At 38.8% G+C, this 20,385-nt stretch overlaps 1 protein-coding gene across 2 annotated transcripts in view; it reads left to right on the plus strand.

Moving 5' to 3' along the window:
• Nucleotides 1–20,385, plus strand: part of BMAL2 (basic helix-loop-helix ARNT like 2) — a 97,747-nt gene that overhangs the window by 65,113 nt on the left and 12,249 nt on the right. For both annotated transcript variants that reach the window (XM_068560412.1, XM_068560413.1), the window contains 4 exons: nt 17,712–17,952; nt 18,433–18,539; nt 18,696–18,846; nt 20,271–20,329. In XM_068560412.1, the coding sequence (XP_068416513.1) occupies nt 17,712–17,952; nt 18,433–18,539; nt 18,696–18,846; nt 20,271–20,329 (558 nt within the window). The remainder of the gene's footprint in view (nt 1–17,711; nt 17,953–18,432; nt 18,540–18,695; nt 18,847–20,270; nt 20,330–20,385) is intronic.

Raw genomic sequence — 20,385 nt, forward strand, 5'->3', positions numbered from 1 at the left:
TCATCTCTTTGCTGTGGTGCATGGCTAGTATCCAGGATAACCATTTTACTTCTGTAAAACCTGATCTCACTCTCTGCCCCCTGGCCTAGCGTCTTACTCTTTGTTTCTAAACCTTGCAGCCGCGTAGGTTGCAACCTCTCTATTCTTTTTGAGAACCACTGCTTTAAACTCTTGTGTCAAGTATGAGATTCTTTGGGAACACAAGAGGAGGAAAGGGCAAGAAAGAGTAGAGGAAGAGGGGGTGCCCTGGGCAGCAGTGCCGGAGACTGGTGCTGAAGTTCTGTGGGTGTAGAGTCCTCCCCCACCTGCATTTTCCCACAGCTTCTATCACAATCTTGTTTCCAACAAGATTACTACATATTGGCTATGCTTACGGAACAGTGATAGAAATAAGCCTGAGATCATTGCCTGACATAATAGTCTAATTAAATAGATTTTGGTCAGTCAGTTATTCATTGAGTACCTACTGTGTGCCGGGCGCTGTATCAAAGGCAAAGTACACACTGGAAACAGGCAGACAAATCATGGCTCTAGTGAACTTCCTATTACTGGGACAGGAAGCAGTCAATTAACATATAAATTAATAAATATTTTAGGAAAGTGCAATGAAGTCGATAAAATGAGATAATGAGGATAGGGACTAGGAAGAAGGAGTTACTTTACAGTACTCAGAGAAGGCCTCTCTTAGGGGACATTTGAGCTGAGACCAGAATGATGAGAAGGCGTCAGCTGTGCAAAAATCTATGGGAAGAAATTCCCAACAGAAAGATAAGTATAGAGACCTGGAGGTAGGAAGAACCTGGTATCTGGGGGCTCAACAAAGACCAGTGTGACTGCATCCTAGATGTGGAAGATGGCATTAGGAAGAGAGGAAGCTGGGGCCAGATCTGGGGGCACACAGGGGCTGGGGCAGTGGTGTGCTGGGCAGTGTTTAACAACCAGCTCTCTGAGTAGAGTTCTGATATGGATGTTGGTTCATATTTTCCTTTACATTAATAAGTAAGATAAAAGTTTAGTTTAAAAAACTAAAAATAGAGTTACCATATGATCCAGGGATCCCACTCCTGGGCATATATCTGGAGAAAATGATATTTCAAAAAGATACATGCACCCCTGTTGTTCATAACAGCACTGTTTACAATAGCCAAGACATGGAAGCAACCTAAATGTCTATGGACAGATGAATGGATAAAGAAGATGTGGTACATATATACAATGGAATATTACTCAGCCATAGAAAGGAATGAAATAATGCCATTTGTAGCAACATGGATGGACCTAGAGATTATCATACTAAGTGAAGTAAGCCAGACAAAGACAAATATCATATGATATCACTTATATGTGGAATCTGAAAAGAAATGATAGAAAAGAATCTATGTCCAAAACAGAGAGACCCACAGGCATAGAAAACAAACTTATGGTTACCAAAGGGGAAGTGGGGCGGGGATAAATTAGGAGTTTGGGATTAACAGATACACACTACGATATATAAAACAGATAAACAACAAGGACCTACTGTATAGAGCTGGGAACTATACTCAGTATTTTGTAATGACCTATAAGCGAAAAGAATCTGAAAAAGAATATATCTATATCTATATCTATATATATATATAGATAGATATCACTTTGCTGTACACCTGAAACTAACACAACATTGTAAATCAGCTATACTCCAATTAAAAAAAAAGAAATAACTAGAAGATGAAAAGAAATAACCAGTAGATAAAGTTTTATACACATAGATAAAAGCACAATACATATATATGATGGTGAAAAAATAAAAACAAACATAGATTCCAACAACATAAGAGTGGTTAAGTAGCTTTGACAGCTACATGATGGTATATTATGCAACCATTAGAATCATTTATAAGGAATTTGTAATAACACTGTAAAGTTATCACAATGACATGCAAATAATGCAGAGTATACACTATGATTTCAATTACTATAATAACTATAGAAAAAATTCTAAAAGGAAGTAATTCTAAATAGTAATATTAGTTGGTGAAATTTGGCTATACTTCAATTAAAAAAGATAAAAGTGAAACCATGAAGACATATTTTCAGAACTTCACTCATTTTTTTAATGATATGAGTGACTTTGCTGAAATAGTAGTTTTTTAATACTGGAAGATTATTTACTCAATTTTTTGGTGCTATTCACTATATAACAACTATAGACACAATGCACCTTTAAGTTAAATCTTCATTATTAACATTTTGTCCATTGCTTTCATAGGCAGGAAAAAAAACAGTAAATCAAGCCCCAATTTGTAGCTTTGCCAATTTCTGTGGTGTAAATGGTCACAGTATGGCTAATTTCAAGCTACCAACATGGGGTCATTGGAGTAGGGAAGGGATGTACAACAACACACCATTATATGGTATCATGGTCAAAAATAATTTTTTTCAATAAATGTTTATTAAGTACACACTATGGGCCAAACCCTGTTCTATACTCTAGGGCCAGAGCAGCAAACAAATAAAAACCTTGCTGAGCGATTAGTGCTATAAAGATAAACTAGAGCTTCCCTGGTGGCGCAGTGGTTGAGAATCTGCCTGCCAGTGCAGGGGATACGGGTTCGAGCCCTGGTCTGGGAGGATCCCACATGCCACGGAGCAACTGGGCCCGTGAGCCACAACTACTGAGCCTGCACGTCTGGGGCCTGTGCTCCGCAACAAGAGAGGCCGCGACAGTGAGAGGCCCGTGCACCGCAATGAAGAGTGGCCCCTGCTCGCCACAACTAGAGAAAGCCCTCGCACAGAAACGAAGACCCAACACAGCCAAAAATAAATAAATAAATAAATTTAAAGCTTCATGGTCAAAGAAGCAAACAAAATAAAAAACATGTTTTCCCTTTGTCGTCTGGGCATTGGCACGGGCTGTTCTCTTTAAAAAAAAAAAAAAAAAAAAAAAAGATAAAATAGAATAAGACATTAGATTTAGAACCAGATCTCAAATCACTGTTTCACAATGTGTTAAAACATGGTTTTAAACAATAATAAGGCATAATTAATTATACTGATGCATTAAATAATATGTATTATAATTTTTAAAGAACAGAAAAGTTTTACCACTAATAAAATTTGTTCTTAAAACCTTGTTTTTCCTCTTTTTCTCTTGTATTTAAAATTTTAGTTTTGTGTTGATAATACACATAATATATTAGTACAAAAGTAGATGTATATAATATATACACATGAAGGGTGCTTACAGTTTTTTTATAGCATGCAAAATAATGTTTGAAGGCCATTGCTTTAGAGATTAGAGAAGTAATAGATGAGTCACAGGATACCCCTAGGAACATCTCTGTACTTTTAATAGACCCCTCACCTGGTAGTGAGAAAGATTGTTTTCATGTTATATGAGGTCCAGTGGGAGCCAAGTGACCATTGCCATCGCCGCAGTAACTTACGAAGTACTAAATCAGACACCCTGGGTCTGCCCCCCTTAGGACTTCATATTAAGACCACAGGAAGGTCAAGACATGTAGACCAGCTAGGAGAACCTCACAGAAACATTTCAAAAGATCTGTCCCCGAATAAGGAAGGCTACCGGATGATCAGTGGAGATATGAAAGATTTAAGAGGACAGCTTGGTGATGTGCTTCTCCACCATAATGAAGGTTTAATCCTGAATTGACAAGTGCCCAGTATGGAAGAAAAGATTGGTGCCTGTCAAGCCTGTGGCCCTGGAGGCTTCCCAGACTCAGATCTCCAAAACAGGATGCCAACAGCAGCACCAGGGCATCCTGCTGGAAGGAATGGAGAATGCAGGCCCATTGGCACATCCTGGACCATTAAAGCACAGGCAACACCTCTTTCCAGGAAATCTTCGCTGACACCCTCCCCTTGCTGGTTGGCTTGAGTCCCCAGTACCCGCTTTTGCTGATCCATTAATAGTCCTGAGCATCTCTTATATCACGGCCCTTTCCACACTATATCGAAATCATTATTATTTTTTTGTTTGCCTCCCACACTGAACTGAGAGCTTCATTTCTCTTTCCATGATGCCTGGCACACAGTAGGCACTGAAACATTTACTGAAGGCACAAGTGACCATCCTCGCCCTTTGTTCCTGATTCACTGCCCACATCATTGCTCTTCAGTCTACAAGAACAATTAAGAATCCAGTGAATTAGTCTACATTATAGTGTTTTTCTTTCACCAAAGAAGCAATTTAAACACATTTTGAGATTTTTTTCCCCCAAGACATTTTGAGCAAATACCATGGACTGAATTATGTCCCCTAAAATCCATATGTTGAAGTCCAGTGTGGTAGGATTTGGAGATGGGACCTTTGGGAGATAATTACGTTTAGGTGAGGTCATGAGGGTGAGGCCTTCCTTCTAAGAGGAAACCCCAGAGAGTTTGCTGTCTGTGAGCACACAGCAAGATGGGAGCTGTCTGCGAGCTAGGATGAGAGTCCCCACCAGAACTCAGCTATGCTGCCCTCCTGATCTCGGAGCTCCAGCCTCCAGAACTGTGAGGAAATAAACTTCTGTCATTTAAGCCACTCAGCCTGTAGTGCTTTGTTATGTGGGCCCCAGCTGACTAGGATGGGAAACAGCTTGGATCATTTTTCTCTACCAGAATTCCAATAAGTAAATCTGAAAAGGCTCTGCAGTGGAAACCAAAGGAATCTTGGCCTTGCTGAAAATAAATGTATGTTTATTAAGTTGGCATTTTACAGTTTGTCTTGAAATACGGAACTACGAGTCACAAATCGGTGGTAGGACTCTACCTTGTCTGGGCTCATTCTTTCTTTTACCTTAGAGTTTCCATTTCGTTTTTTGTCAAATTCTAGGACAGCACATGACTGAATATATACAGTCAGTCACTAATAATAATCTTAGAGGTATAATGCTTTCTGTGTCTGGCCTTTTAACCCTTTGTAAAGATACCAAAAGGAAAGTGAGATATCTTCTGTGAAACTACATGGTACTGTGATAGCATTCCAAAGCAGTCTTGTAAATACTGTATCTTAAGCAAAAACACATGTGTATAGTCATAGGTTAAAAAAAAAAAGAATCCAAGCAGCATTCTTGAAGAATGTAATAATCAAACTTTAGTCCTTCCATGTGGTTTCTAAAAGGATTGTTTTTTAAATTATAAGTTTTAGAGATGTATAAGAGAGGCAGGGAAAGTTTCTTTCCTTTGAAATAAATATTGATAATCCTGCTGGGAAAATACAGATATTTCAAGGATATCTGGTAAATGGTCAATTGGAGCTAATTTATAGTTGAATTCTGTGATGCATTAAAGAAACTGAAATATCTTTAAGTCCCTCCATTGTCCCAGGTTCTTATACTAGGCCCTGCTTCACAATAGCCATGCTGGTGGACAGGCTTTAGGACAGAGTGAACAGGGCCTGGGCTCTGAATTCAATAAAGTTTTAATGTCAGGTCTGCTGCTTAACAGCTGTGCGACGTTAGGCAAGTTCCTCTTAATATATGGAAAATGGGTGGGTGGACTGAATTGTGTTTCCCCTAAATCCACATGTAGAAGGCCTTATTCCCAATGTGACTGTATTTGAAGACAGGGCCTTTACAGAGGTAATAAAGGTTAAGGGGGGGTCATAAGAGTGGGGCCCTAATCTGGTGTGACTGGTGTCCTCATAAGAGGAGGAGAAGACACCAGGGGTGCATACACACAGGGGAGGCCACCTGAGGATGCAGTGAGAGAGGCCTCAGGGGAAACCAAGCCTTCCAACACCTTGATCATGGACCTCTAGCCCCTAGAACTTTGAGAAAATAAATTCCTATTGTTTAAGCCACCAGTCTGTGGTATTTTGTATAGCAGCCCGAGCAGACTGATACAATGGCTCGACTAATAGCACCTCACGGGAGTGTGGTTAGGATTACACGTAGCTAAGGCAGTGCTTGGCTCCTAGTAAGCGCTCACTATGTGTAAGCTGTTATTTGTGGCTCAGAAAGAAGAGAGGGAAAATAAAAGAGCAAGAAAGAGAATCCGTATGTATTTAAAATCTGTATGCCAAGCACTTTGCATAAGTACCTAATTTAATTTTCATAACAATCCTGTGCAAACCATCCCAGTCTTGCAAATGAGAAAAACCAGAAGCCGAAAAAGGTTCTGTAACTTGTCTGAAGTCACATAGAAAGTGGCAGAATCAGGAATCTGGCTTTAAAATCTGTCTTCTTTCCACTATGCCATGCCGCCTATTAGAGTAGCTTCCTAGATGCCAAAGGTTATTAATGGGAGAGATCCATTCTAGATGATTTCTGCAGCAGACACACAGCAAGGGGGTAGGCTCCTGTTGTGGGAATGTACCCCCGCCCACACACAGATGCTCATCCCCACGCCAAGCTGGGCCACACAGATGCCTGCAGTTAGAGCCAAGTATGTTTTCAAAGAGGACTTTTTAATCTGCTCAAGTACTTGACCAGGTATTCACTTAATACTCCAAAGCTCTGTGCCAAAGGCATGAGGTCGATTTGGCCTAAGAGGTGATGAGGCTTGTGTTAACCATCAGCGGGGCCAGTCCCCGCAGTGGAAGAGTTGGAAGTTGGGGAGCAGTGTATGTAGACAGACGTATAGACAGATGCCTGGGCCCCGATGAGGTAACTGCAGAATGTAACCCTGATTGGCCACATGGATGGCTTCCCACTCATGAGACAGTTTTGTATTTTACTTTAACCAAAGGCAGTGTCTGTCAAGTGAAATGATTATCTTTTGCATAGAGTTGCTACTACATTGTTTTTTCCAATAATAATTAGCCAATGGAATTCACTGTGTTTTAAGACCACTCCCTATTAATGAAGAAAGCCTGTAGTTAGTAAAGGTGTTTTTCTTCCCTTTTACCAGGACATGCCAATTCCATTTAAAATTTTAAATTATTGCTTAAGACTATTTTTTAGAGCAGTTTTAGGTTTACAACAAAATCGAGAGAGAGGTACAGAGATTTCCCATGTACCCCTTGCCCTCACACATGTATAGCTTCCCCCATTATCAACATCTCCCACCCAGAATGCCATATATATTTTTTAAAACAAGGATGAAACCTACATTGACATATCACAATCACCCAAAGTCTGTTAGTTTACCTTAGGGTTCACTCTTGGTGGTGTACATTCTGTGGGTTTGGACAAATGTATAATTACATACATCCATCGTTATAATATCATACAGAGTATTTTCACTGCCCTAAAAATCCTCTGTGCTCTGTCTATTCATCTCTCCCCCGAACTAGCCCTGGCAATCACTTATTTTTTGTTTCCTACTTTTGCCTTCATTATATTTAAATTTAAAAGAAGAGAGACTAGAAAGCAGCCCTTTTAATGCTAATTGAAAATAAATTTAAGGGGCTTCCCTAGTGACGCAGTGGTTAAGGCTCTGCACTCCCAATGCAGGGGGCCTAGGTTCGATCTGTGGTCAAGGAACTAGATCCCACACACATGCCGCAACTAAGAGTTCACATGCTACAACTAAAGAGCCGGCAAGCTGCAACCAAGGAGCCCTCCTTCCACAACTAAGGAGTCCACATGCCGCAACTAAGGAGCCTGCCAGCCACAGCTAAGACCCAGCACAACCAAAAAAAATAAAAATTAAGATTTATGGAAAGGCCATTTCTCAAGATTGGCTATGAGTTGCTCAAGTGGGGCTTTATTATATTATTCTCTCTGATTTTGTGAATATTTGAGATTTTCCATAATAAAAAGTTTTTTAAAAACATGATTGGCATTAAATACATTATTTCTACCATGATTCTAACATAAATGCCATGGATTCAAATTTTGAAACAGCTTTTAAAATGGGGTTAAGATTGTTCATGTATCTCCACTTGTGAAATCAAACGCTGATAAGGATGGATGATTGTTACCAAATATCTCAGGTATTTCTTAAATTTATCTTGGTAAGATAATCAGTAATCCATGGGCTTCTTGTGCAACAAGATGTGGCATCCTCTCATGCCCCTTGGCTTCCAGTGTCCAATACTCGTGACTCTCTGCTTGACCTCTTTCTCTGGTCCTTAGAGACAGTTCTGCCCGTACCAGCAAGGGGCGGACCTCCAGTGCTGGGGAGTCAGTGCTCCCCGGAGGGTCCCTCATCCACTGACTGAGGGGAGCTGATGGATAAATATTCTTGCTCTCTTCTCCTTGAGGCCGTTCAAGCTGCATAACTGCGGTTCTTGTTCTACATTTTTTTCCCAGAATGCCCCAATAGGTTAAGCTTTAGTTTCCCAAAGTGGGGACTTGTTGAAAAATGTATCTATTATTAGCTTCTCTGTCTTCCCTGTCTCACTTCCCTGCCAGAGTTCCCTGGGAGCACCTCTCAAATACACTTCTTATACTCAAATCCTTGTCTCAGGATCAGCATCTGTGAGAATTCAAACTAAGCCAGCAAGATACCAAGTTGAGAGACCCAGCCGGCAACTTGTGGAAGAAAAATTTCATAAAGGATTTTGAAGATACCCTGTGGATTAAGGCAGTGTTTGGGTTGTTTTTGTTTGTTTTTCTCTTTTTAAAATCATGGAGTCGATTGCACATGAATCTACCCTGTGGAGCTGATTGTAAATAATTAGTTTGTGAGGATTGAGGCCCATGACCCCACTATTTAGGTAAAAGTCTAAAGAATTCTTGGGATGAGAGGATTTTCTTTTTTTGATTTTTTTTTTATTTATTTTTTTATACAGCAGGTTCTTATTAGTCATCAGTTTTATCCACATCAGTGTATATATGTCAATCCCAATCTCCCAATTCTTCACACCACCACCCCCACCCCCCTGCCGCTTTCCCCCCTTGGTGTCCATACGTTTGTTCTCTACATCTGTGTCTCTATTTCTGCCCGGCAAACCAATTCATCTGTACCATTTTTCTAGGTTCCACATATATGCGTTAATATATGATATTTGTTTTTCTCTTTCTGACTTACTTCACTCTGTATGACAGTCTCTAGATTCATCCACGTCTCTACAAATGACCCAATTTCGTTCCTTTTTATGGCTGAGTAATATTCCATTGTATATATGTACCACAACTTCTTTATCCATTTGTCTGTCAATGGGCATTTAGGTTGCTTCCATGTCCTGGCTATTGTAAATAGTGCAGCAATGAACATTGGGGTGCATGTGTCTTTTTGAATTATGATTTTCTCTGGGTATATGCCCGGTAGTGGGATTGCTGGGTCATATGGTAATTCTATCTTTACTTTTTTAAAGAATCTCCATACTGTTCTCCATAGTGGCTGTATCAGTTTACATTCCCACCAACAGTGCAAGAGGGTTCCCTTTTCTCCACACCCTCTCCAGCATTTGTTGTTTGTAGATTTTCTGATGCTGCCCATTCTAACTGGTGTGAGGTGATACCTCATTGTAGTTTTGATTTGCATTTCTCTAATAATTAGGGATGTTCAGCAGCTTTTCATGTGCCTGTGGTCCATCTGTATGTCTTCTTTGGAGAAATGTCTATTTAGCTCTTCTGCCCATTTTTGCATTGGGTTGTTTGTTTTTTTAATATTGAGCTGCATGTGCTGTTTATATATTTTGGAGATTAATCCTTTGTCCATTGATTCGTTTGCAAATATTTTCTCCCATTCTGAGGGTTGTCTTTTCATCTTGTTTATGGTTTCCTTTGCTGTGCAAAAGCTTTGAAGTTTCATTAGGTCCCATTTGTTTATTTTTGTTTGTATTTCCATTACTCTAGGAGGTGGATCAAAAAAGATCTTGCTGTGATTTATGTCAAAGAGTGTTCTTCCTACGTTTTCCTCTCAGAGTTATATAGTGTCCAGTCTTACATTTAGGTCTTTAATCCATTTTGAGTTTACTTTTCTGTATGGTGTTAGGGAGTGTTCTAATTTCATTCTTTTACATGTAGCTGTCCAGTTTTCCCAGCACCACTTATTGAAGAGACTGTCTTTTCTCCATTGTATATCTTTGCCTCCTTCATCATAGATTAGTTGACCATAGGTGCATGGGTTTATCTCTGGGCTTTCTATCTCGTTCCATTGATCTATGTTTCTGTTTTTGTGCCAGTACCATATTGTCTTGATTACTGTAGCTTTGTAGTATAGTCTGAAGTCAGGGAGTCTGATTCCTCCAGCTCCGTTTTTTTCCCCTCAAGACTGCTTTGGCTATTCAGGGTCTTTTGTGTCTCCATACAAATTTTAAGATGATTTGTTCTAGTTCTGTAAAAAATGCCATTGGTAATTTGATAGGGATTGCATTGAATCTGTAGATTGCTTTGGGTAGTATAGTCATTTTCACAATATTGATTCTTCCAATCCAAGAACATGTTATATCTCTCCATCTGTTGGTATCATCTTTAATTTCTTTCATCAATGTCTTATGGCTTTCTGCATACAGGTCTTTTGTCCCCTAGGTAGGTTTATTCCTAGGTATTTTATTCTTTTTGTTGCAATAGTAAATGGGAGTGCTTCCATAATTTCTCTTTCAGATTTTTCATCATTAGTGTATAGGAATGCAAGAGATTTCTGTGCATTAATTTTGTATCCTGCAACTTTACCAAATTCATTGATTAGCTCTAGTAGTTTTCTGGTGGCATTTTTTTTTTTATATAAATTTATTTATTTATTTATTTATTTTTGGCTGAGTTGGGTCTTTGTTTCTGTGCGAGGGCTTTCTCTAGTTGCGGCGAGCAGGGGCCACTCTTCATCGCGGTGCACGGGCCTCTCACTATCACGGCCTCTCTTGTTGCAGAGCACAGGCTCCAGACGCGCAGGCTCAGTAGTTGTGGCTCATGGGCCCAGTTGCTCCGTGGCATGTGGGATCTTCCCAGACCAGGGCTTGAACCCGTGTCCCCTGCATTGGCAGGCAGATTCTCAACCACTGTGCCACCAGGGAAGCCCTCTGGTGGCATTTTTAGGATTCTCTATGTATAGTGTCATGTCACCTGCAAACAGTGACAGCGTTACTTCTTTTTTTTCCAATTTGTATTCCTTTTATTTCTTTTTCTTCTCTGATTGCCATGGCTAGGACTTCCAAAACTATGTTGAATAATAGTGGTGAGAGTGGACATCCTTGACTTGTTCCTGATCTTAGAGGAAATGCTTTCAGTTTTTCACCATTGAGAATGATGTTTGCTGTGGGTTTGTCGTGTATGGCCTTTATTATGTTGAGGTAGTTTCCCTCTATGCCCACTTTCAGGAGGGTTTTTATCATAAATGGGTGTTGAATTTTGTCAAAAGCTTTTTCTGCATCTATTGAGATGATCATATGGTTTTTATTCTTCAATTTGTTAATATGGTGTATCACATTGATCGATTTGCGTATATTGAAGAATCCTTGCATCCCTGGGATAAATCTCACTTGATCGTGGGGTATGATCCTTTTAATGTGTTGTTGGATTCTGTTTGCTAGTATTTTGTTGAGGATTTTTGCATCTATATTCATCAGTGATATTGGTCTGTAATTTTCTTTTTTTGTAGTATCTTTGTCTGGTTTTGGTATCAGGGTGATGGTGGCCTCATAGAATGAGTTTGGGAGTGTTCCTTCCTCTGCAATTTTTTGGAAGAGTTTGAGAAGGATGGGTGTTAGCTCTTCTCTAAATGTTTGATAGAATTCACCTGTGAAGCCATCTGGTCCTGGACTTTTGTTTGTTGGATGATTTTTAATCACATTTTCAATTTCATTACTTGTGATTGGTCTGTTCATATTTTCTATTTCTTCCTGGTTCAGTCTTGGAAGGTTATACCTTTCTAAGAACTTGTCCATTTCTTCCAGGTTGTCCATTTTGTTGACATAGAGTTGCTTGTAGTAGTCTCTTAGGATGCTTTGTATTTCTGCGGTGTCTGTTGTAACTTCTCCTTTTTCATTTCTAATTTTATTGATTTGAGTCCTCTCCCTCTTTTTCTTGATGAGTCTGACTAATGGTTTATCAATTTTGTTTATCTTCTCAAACAACCAGCTTTTAGTTTTATTGATCTTTGCTACTGTTTTCTTTGTTTCTATTTCATTTATTTCTGCTCTGATCTTTATGATTTCTTTCCTTCTGCTAACTTTGGGTTTTGTTTGTTTTTCTTTCTCTAGTTCTTTTAGGTGTAAGGTTAGATTGTTTATTTGAGGTTTTTCTTGTTTCTTGAGGTAGGGTTTTATTGCTATAAACTTCCCTCTTAGAACTGCTTTTGCCACATCCCATCGGTTTTGGATCGTCGTGTATTCATTGTCATTTGTCTCTAGGCATTTTTTGATTTCCTCTTTGATTTCTTCAGTGATCTCTTGGTTATTTAGTAACGTATTGTTTAGCCTCCATGTGTTTGTGTTGTTTATGTTTTTTTCCCTGTAATTGATTTCTAATCTCATAGCATTGTGGTCAGAAAAGATGCTTGTATGACTTCAATTTTCTTAAATTTACTGAGGCTTGATTTGTGACCCAAGATGTGATCTATCGTGGAGAATGTTCCATGCGCACTTGAGAAGAACGTGTAATCTGCTGTTTTTGGATGGAATGTCCTATAAATACCAATTAAATCTATCTGGTCTATTGTGTCATTTAAAGCTTCTGTTTCCTTATTTATTTTCATTTTGGATGATCTGTCCATTGCTGTAAGTGAGGTGTTAAAGTCCCCCACTATTATTGTGTTACTGTCGATTTCCTCTTTTATAGCTGTTAGCAGTTGCCTTATGTATTGAGGTGCTCCTATGTTGGGTGCATATATATTTATAATTGGTATATCTTCTTCTTGGATTAACCTCTTGATCATTATGTAGTGTCCTTCCTTGTCTCTTGTAACATTCTTTATTTTAAAGTCTATTTTATCTGATATGAGTATTGCTACTCCAGCTCTCTTTTGATTTCCATTTGCATGGAATATCTTTTTCCATGCCCTCACTTTCAGTCTGAATGTGTCCCTAGGTCTGAAGTGGGTCTCTTGTAGACAGCATATATATGGGTCTTGTTTTTGTATCCATTCAGCAAGCCTGTGTCTTTTGGTTGGAGCATTTAATCCATTCACGTTTAAGGTAATTATCAATATGTATGTTCCTAGACCATTTTCTTAATTGTTTTGGGTTTGTTTTTGTAGGTCCTTTTCTTCTCTTGTGTTTCCCACTTAGAGAAGTTCCTTTAGCATTTGTTGTAGAGCTGGTTTGGTGGTGCTGAATTCTCTTAGTTTTTGCTTGTCTGTAAAGCTTTTGATTTCTCCATTGAATCTGAATGAGATCCTTGCCCGGTAGAGTAATCTTGGTTGTAGGTTCTTCCCTTTCATCACTTTAAGTATATCATGCCACTCCCTTCTGACTTGTAGAGTTTCTGCTGAGAAATCAGCTGTTAACCTTATGGGAGTTCCCTTGTATGTTTTTTGTCATTTTTCCCTTGCTGCTTTCAATAATTTTTCTTTTTCTTTAATTTTTGCCAATTTGATTACTGTGTCGTAGCGTGTTTCTCCTTGCATTTATCCTGTATGGGACTCGCTGCACTTCCTGGACTTGGGTGGCTATTTCCTTTCCCATGTTAGGGAGGTTTTCGACTATAATCTCTTCAAATATTTCCTCGGGTCCTTTCTCTCTCTCTTCTCCTTCTGGGACCCCTATAATGCGAATGTTGTTGCGTTTAATGTTGTCCCAGAGGTCTCTTAGGCTGTCTTCATTTCTTTTCATTCTTTTTTCTTTATTCTGTTCAGCAGCAGTGAATTCCACCATTCTGTCTTCCAGGTCACTTATCCATTCTTCTGCCTCAGTTATCCTGCTATTGACTCCTTCTAGTGTATTTTTCATTTCAGTTATTTTATTGTTCATCTCTGTTTGTTTGTTCTTTAATTCTTCTAGGTCTTTGTTAAACATTTCTTTTTTTTTTAATTATTATTACAAATTTATTTTATATATTTATTTTTGGCTGCGTTGGGTCTTCGTTGCTGTGCACGGGCTTTCTCTAGTTGCATCGAGCTGGGCTATTCTTAATTGCGGCGTGCAGGCTTCTCATTGCGGTGGCTTCTCTTGTTGTGGAGCACGGGCTCTAGGCACGCGGGCTTCAGTAGTTGCAGCACGTGGGCTCAGTAGTTGTGGTTTCAGGCTCTAGGGCGCAGGCTCAGTAGTTGTGGCACACAGGCTTAGGTGCTCCGCGTCATGTGGGATCTTCCTGGACCAGGGCTCGACCCTGTGTCCCCTGCCTTGGCAGGTGGATTCTTAACCACTGCGCCACCAGGGAAGCCCCTAGACATTTCTTGCATCTTCTTGATCTTTGCCTCCATTCTTTTTCCGAGGTCCTGGATCATGTTCACTATCATTATTCTGAATTGTTTTTCTGGAAGGTTGCCTATCTCCACTTCATTTAGTTGTTTTTCTGGTGTTTTATCTTGTTCCTTCATGTGGTACATAGCCCTCTGCCTTTTCATCTTGTCTGTCTTTCTGTGAATATGGTTTTTGTTCCACAGGCTGCAGGACTGTAGTTCTTCTTGCTTCTGCCATCTGCCCTCTGGTGGATGAGGCTATCTAAGAGGCTTGTGCAAGTTTCCTGATGGGAGGGACTGGTGGTTGGTAGAGCTGGCTGTTGCTCTGGTGGGCAGATCTCAGTTAAACTTTAATCCGCTTGACTGCTGATGGGTGGGGCTGGGTTCCCTCCCTGCTGGTTGTTTGGCCTGAGGCAACCCAATACTGGAGCCTACCCGGGCTCTTTGGTGGGACTAATGGCGGACTCTGGGAGGGCTCACGCCAAGGAGTACTTCCCAGAACTTCTGCTGCCAGTGTCCTTGTCCTCACCGTGAGACAGAGCCAACCCCCGCCTCTGCAGGAGACCCTCCAACACTACCAGTTAGGTCTGGTTCAGCCTCCTCTCGGGTCACTGCTCCTTTCCCTGGGTCCTGATGCCCACACTACTTTGTGTGTGCCCTCCAAGAGTGGAGTCTCTGTTTCCCCCAGTCCTGTCGAAGTCCTGCCATCAAATCCCGCTAGCCTTCAAAGTCTGATTCTCTAGGAATTCCTCCTCCTGTTGCCGGACCCCCAGGTTGGGGAGCCTGATGTGGGGCTCAGAACCTTCACTCCAGTGGGTGGACTTCTGTGGTATAAGTGTTCTCCTGCTTGTGAGTCACCCACCCAGCAGTTATGGGATTTGATTTTATTGTGATTGCTCCCCTCCTACCATCTCACTGTGGCTTCTCCTTTGTCTTTGGATGTAGGGTATCTTTTTTGGTGAGTTCCAGTGTCTTCCTGTCGATGACTGTTCAGCAGTTAGTTGTGATTCTGGTGTTCTCACAAGAGGGAGTGAGAGCACGTCCTTCTACTCCGCCATCTTGAAGCAATCCCCAGGAGGATTTTTTAATAGGATTTTTTAAAATTTTAAATAATTGATTAAATGGGTCAAATTCCATCAGTGGATGGAATTACACAATCCCAGCTAGAAATTTGCCAACTGAATAAATGTTCAAGGTGAGAATTGAGGGACAGATTGAGTTGGAAATTGTTAGTAACCCTGTTGTTAGAGAAGAATTAAAGAGGCTAAGTTCTGTGTGATGAGATTCCATATATAAATGTAAAACATTTTTCAGTCTATATTTTCCGTTGAGTAGAATATTTTTAATCAGTGTCATTTGTAAATTTGCAAGCATCATCAGAAATGCTAAACTCAGTTTATAAGCCTTTTTTAAAGTTAATTTATTTTTTTATTGAAGTAACTTTTGTTTATAACATTATATAAGTTTCATGTGTACAACATTATATTTCTACTTCTGTATACCCTGTAGTATGCTCACCACCAAAAGTTTAGTTTCCATCCACCACCATATGGTTGATTCCCCTTTACTCATTTTGCCCTCCCCTCTACCCCCACTCTCCTTCTCCCGTACCCCTCTGGTGACAACCACTCTGTTCTCTGTATCTGTGTGTTTGTTTTTGTTTGGTTTGGTTTGTTCATTTATTTTGTTTTTTGTTTGTTTGTTTTTTATATTCTAAATATAGGTGAAATCACACAGTATTTGTCTTTCTCCGTCTGACGTATGTCACTCAACATAATATACTCAGGGTCCACCCATGTTGTCACAGATGTACGCCTTTTTATTTTTGACTGCCATCTAATTTTGTTAATATGAATGAAAACCTTGTATTACACTTATCCCAATTTTTAATTCCTTTAAGATATCTTGGATGTTGGGTGAGGTGAAAGCAAGAGCCCAGGTTTCTCATTTAACTACCTGGGTTGATTGTGGTGTCATTAAGCAGGATACGGAATAAGTGATAAAGGTTTGGTTTGGGGTTGGAAGAGATAACGACATGTAATTTAAGGCGTCTGTGGGCCGTGGAGGGGATGATGTCTGTTGGGTGTTGAATGCAAGGTTCTATGCGGGGCTTACAAGAGCTAACCTATCTGTTCCCTGCTTTATTCTGCCACTTCCCCATCACAGACTATGCTTCAGCCGCTTCTGACTGCTCGTTCTTGACTCTTGTTTGCACTGGCTGTTCCCTCTGACTGGAACACCTTTTTGTAGTCCTCCCCCTCCATCACTCAGGCAACTCCTGTTTGAACACCTTCTATGACAGGCACTCACTACCATCAAATAGCACCACAGTAGCGGTTCACAGAGGGAGTTCTGGAGCCAGCCTGTCTGGATGTAAACCCTCAGCTCCACCCTTCCCTGCTGTGACCCTGGCAGTAACTCTCAGTTTCCTGAGATAATGGGGATGATATTAGAACCTCTCATAGGACTACTAAGAAGAATAAATGAATTATTCATTTAGAGAACTTAAAACAGAGCATGGCACATAAAGTGTTCTTTACACCTTTGCTATTACTATTAGTTGCTATCTTATAAGACAGCCCATACCATCTTCCATTTAAAACAAATGTTTTTTTTTAAAGATTTGTAGTAACAGTCTTAGCAAAAGGTGCCGACTTAAAACAATGACTGTTCTGGTCTTTTCTAAATCTTATCACAAGCAACTGTTTGAAGTAATTTTTATCAGCTTTCCCACCCCCTTTTTAACCTTTAAGTTACTTTTTTGTAGATTGCCATAATCTGTATACTGCCTATCTTTTATACTGTCATTGTTTTCTTAAGCATTTCCTGTTATTTGAATATATGGATTATTTTCAATTTTTTATTTTTCTGGTTGGATCTGTTTGATGAGCTTTTTCTTATGAGTTAATTGCTTAAGATTTTTTTGAAAAGTGAAATTTTGAGTCAAATTTTAGTTTTATACATTTTATTATAAATTTCTCTAAATGTTCTCTGAAATATCTCTATAATCTATTATAATCATATGTATCTATTAGCCACTATAAGTGCTTACATAAGAAATTTATGAATATATCCATGTATCCTTTAAATTTATGAATATAAATTATAATATACCAAAATTTAAATAAGCTGAAAACAATACTTCTGTAGCTGAGAGCAAGGGAGCATGAAGTTTAACTTTTTCTAACACATAAAGTATTGTAATTTAAAAAATTAACTTGGAAATAACGAAATAACTATAGACCTATTTAAACCGAAATTAAAGCAATCATTTTGATGTAGTATGTATAGTTTAGTTCCTGAGAAAAATAACCCATTAGGAATGAAGTTGTTAAGTAAACATGATTGATGATTTCTTTTTAATGCAATCCTATTCCCTTTTCATATTTAGCATATTTAAAGACTATTTCATAGCACAATTCTAACTATTATAAATGTCAGTGTAACAAATTTAAGAATTCATAATGGTTCAAATGCTTTTTAAATTTTTATCTTTTTTTTTTAGTTTTATTGTGATATAGTTGACAAATGCTTTTTTTTTTTTTAAACCTTTGAATTAGATCATAGAAAATTCTGTACTATCCACTGCACTGGTTACTTGAGAAACTGGCCTCCAAATATTGTTGGAATGGAAGAAGAAACGGACAATAAGAAAGACAGTAGTAATTTTACCTGCCTTGTTGCCATTGGAAGATTACATCCATATATTGTCCCACAGAACAGTGGAGAGATTAAAGTGAAACCAACTGAATTTATTACCCGTTTTGCAGTGAATGGACAATTTGTCTATGTTGATCAAAGGTAAACATTTATGTGCCATGATGATTAGAGTTCAATGAGATATTTAAGGCTACTAAAGATGTGGCTTAGTAGCATGGCTGGATTTTTTTTAAGGCTTTAGAACAGGAAATAAAGTTTAAATGAAATAAGGATATGGATATATCAGTAAATTTGTTCAAGCCAAATTGTAAACTTGAAATATTTCTTAGCCAATGGTGCAGAAACTGGGCATGGTCTATGGCCACAATTTTATTGGTGAATGGTAGGAATAGCATACCCTGGATTGGGTAGGTGGCCTCTGGAGTAGCCTGGTGCCTGGGTGTCCATTCTGCTTTGCAGCTCTAATCTGGGTCTAGGGCAGCCAAAGGAGCCCAGTGAAGCAAATGGGTTACTCATCCCCGCGGTCTACTTCTCTACTATCCTGACCATGTATGGACCAACGGTATTCTGGAAGGGGATACATTCACCAATTCTGAACTTTATTTTTAATTTTAAAACCAGGGCAACAGCAATTTTAGGATATCTGCCTCAGGAACTTTTGGGAACTTCTTGTTATGAATATTTTCATCAAGATGACCATAGTAATTTGACTGACAAGCACAAAGCAGGTATGCATTGAGTGGGATCATCTTTTGGTACTTTTTAATTACAACTTCAACTCTTAATTTTTCATTCCTGTGAAATCTGAACCTTGAATTAATCCTTAAGGGATTGATTTATATAGTGGTAGACTGTTATGCTGATTATTATCTTTTCTTGTTAAGTTCTGCAGAGTAAAGAGAAAATATTTACAGATTCATACAAATTCAGAGCAAAAGATGGCTCTTTCGTAACTTTAAAAAGCCAGTGGTTTAGTTTCACAAATCCTTGGACCAAAGAACTGGAATATATTGTGTCTGTCAACACTTTAGTTTTGTAAGTAATTTTTTATGTTGTTAAGACCTTTATACTGATTTCAAATGAGTATCTTTGCTTCCCTCTTTTCATCTTGCTAAATCATTAAAACTGTTTGATCCTCTGGCTTTATAACTTGAGTATAATGCCATTTGCAGCAACATAGATGGACCTAGAGATTATCCTACTAAGTCAGACAGAGAAAGACAAATATCATATGGTATCACTTATATGTAGAATCTAAAGAATGATACAAGTGAATTTATTTACACAACAGAAATAGGCTCACATAGAAAACAAACTTATGGTTGCCAAAGAGGAAGGGGGGTATAAATCGAGAATTGGGGCTTAACAGATACACAGTATTATATATAAAATAGATAAGCAACAAGGACCTACTATATAGCACAGAGAACTATATTCAATATCTTGTAATAACCTATAGTGGAAAAGAAACTGAAAAAGAATATGTGTGTGTATATATATATATATATATATGTATATTAATCACTTTGCTGTACCCCTGAATCATTGTAAATCAACTATACTTCAATTTAAAAAAAAACCCTGTGTGATCCTCTGGCTTTGGAACTTGAGTATATATTTTGAGTAATTCATTCACTGTTCATTGGCATTAGTTATCAGAATTAAGCTAAAAGTTTGCTCTTTTATAAAAAATTCCTTTTGGCTTAGTATAAAATGTGACAGTAAATGCATTTATTCAGGCAATTGTTTCGTACCCTTCATGGCCTTGCTTTGTCCTTACAAAAAACTATGTGGATATGGCTTTAAACTGTTTAAAATGGTAAGAAACTGTTTTGCCCTCCACATCATTTTTGCATGTCCATCTTCTGAGCCTTGGGAGCGCATATGCTTGTGTAGGAGTACTTGGCTGAGGGATAAGCAGAAATCCAGCCCGTTCACTGCCTTCCAAGCCCTGGTCTATGGCTGTGTCAGCCTGAAGGAAGAGCCAGCTTTTCCTGATTTGCTCAATATGCTAGCATGGCCTTGTTCTAAGTATTATTTTTCTATGTTTCTCTTTAAAATTGCTATAAGGTTTTATCAAACCAATTCTATTTCCTTATGTACAATATTTAGTTTAAAAAAAGAGCCCCCCAATTCTTAGTACCTCCAGCAGGTACTAATTACCCATCCCAATAATTCTATTATTCATCCCAATAATTCTTGTCTCCTTATCATTAGAATATGAGCTGAGAGTTTGTATCTTTGGAAACATGTACATTACAGGGTAATATGACATCTGGCAAAAGCCCTGGTACTTAGCACATCAATACCTCCATCTCTGGTGGTGACATTAACAATGTGTATATAAAACACAAACAGGTCAAGAACTGATAATTCAAATACACAGAGCTTAATGTAGTTGCTTTAACATTTTCCTTCACCTTAAAAAAAAAATCACCTATGGTGTTTCTTAATTCTAGGGGACATAGTGATACTGGAGAAACATCATTGCTTCCTTGCAGCTCTCAATCATCAGAAGGTAAGCTTAGTTTTAGGTGACGGAGACTTATTACTAAGACTGTTATTATTAAGTTA

The sequence above is a fragment of the Eschrichtius robustus genome, chromosome 13, assembly GCF_028021215.1.
Source record: "Eschrichtius robustus isolate mEscRob2 chromosome 13, mEscRob2.pri, whole genome shotgun sequence".
Taxonomy (NCBI): domain Eukaryota; kingdom Metazoa; phylum Chordata; class Mammalia; order Artiodactyla; family Eschrichtiidae; genus Eschrichtius; species Eschrichtius robustus.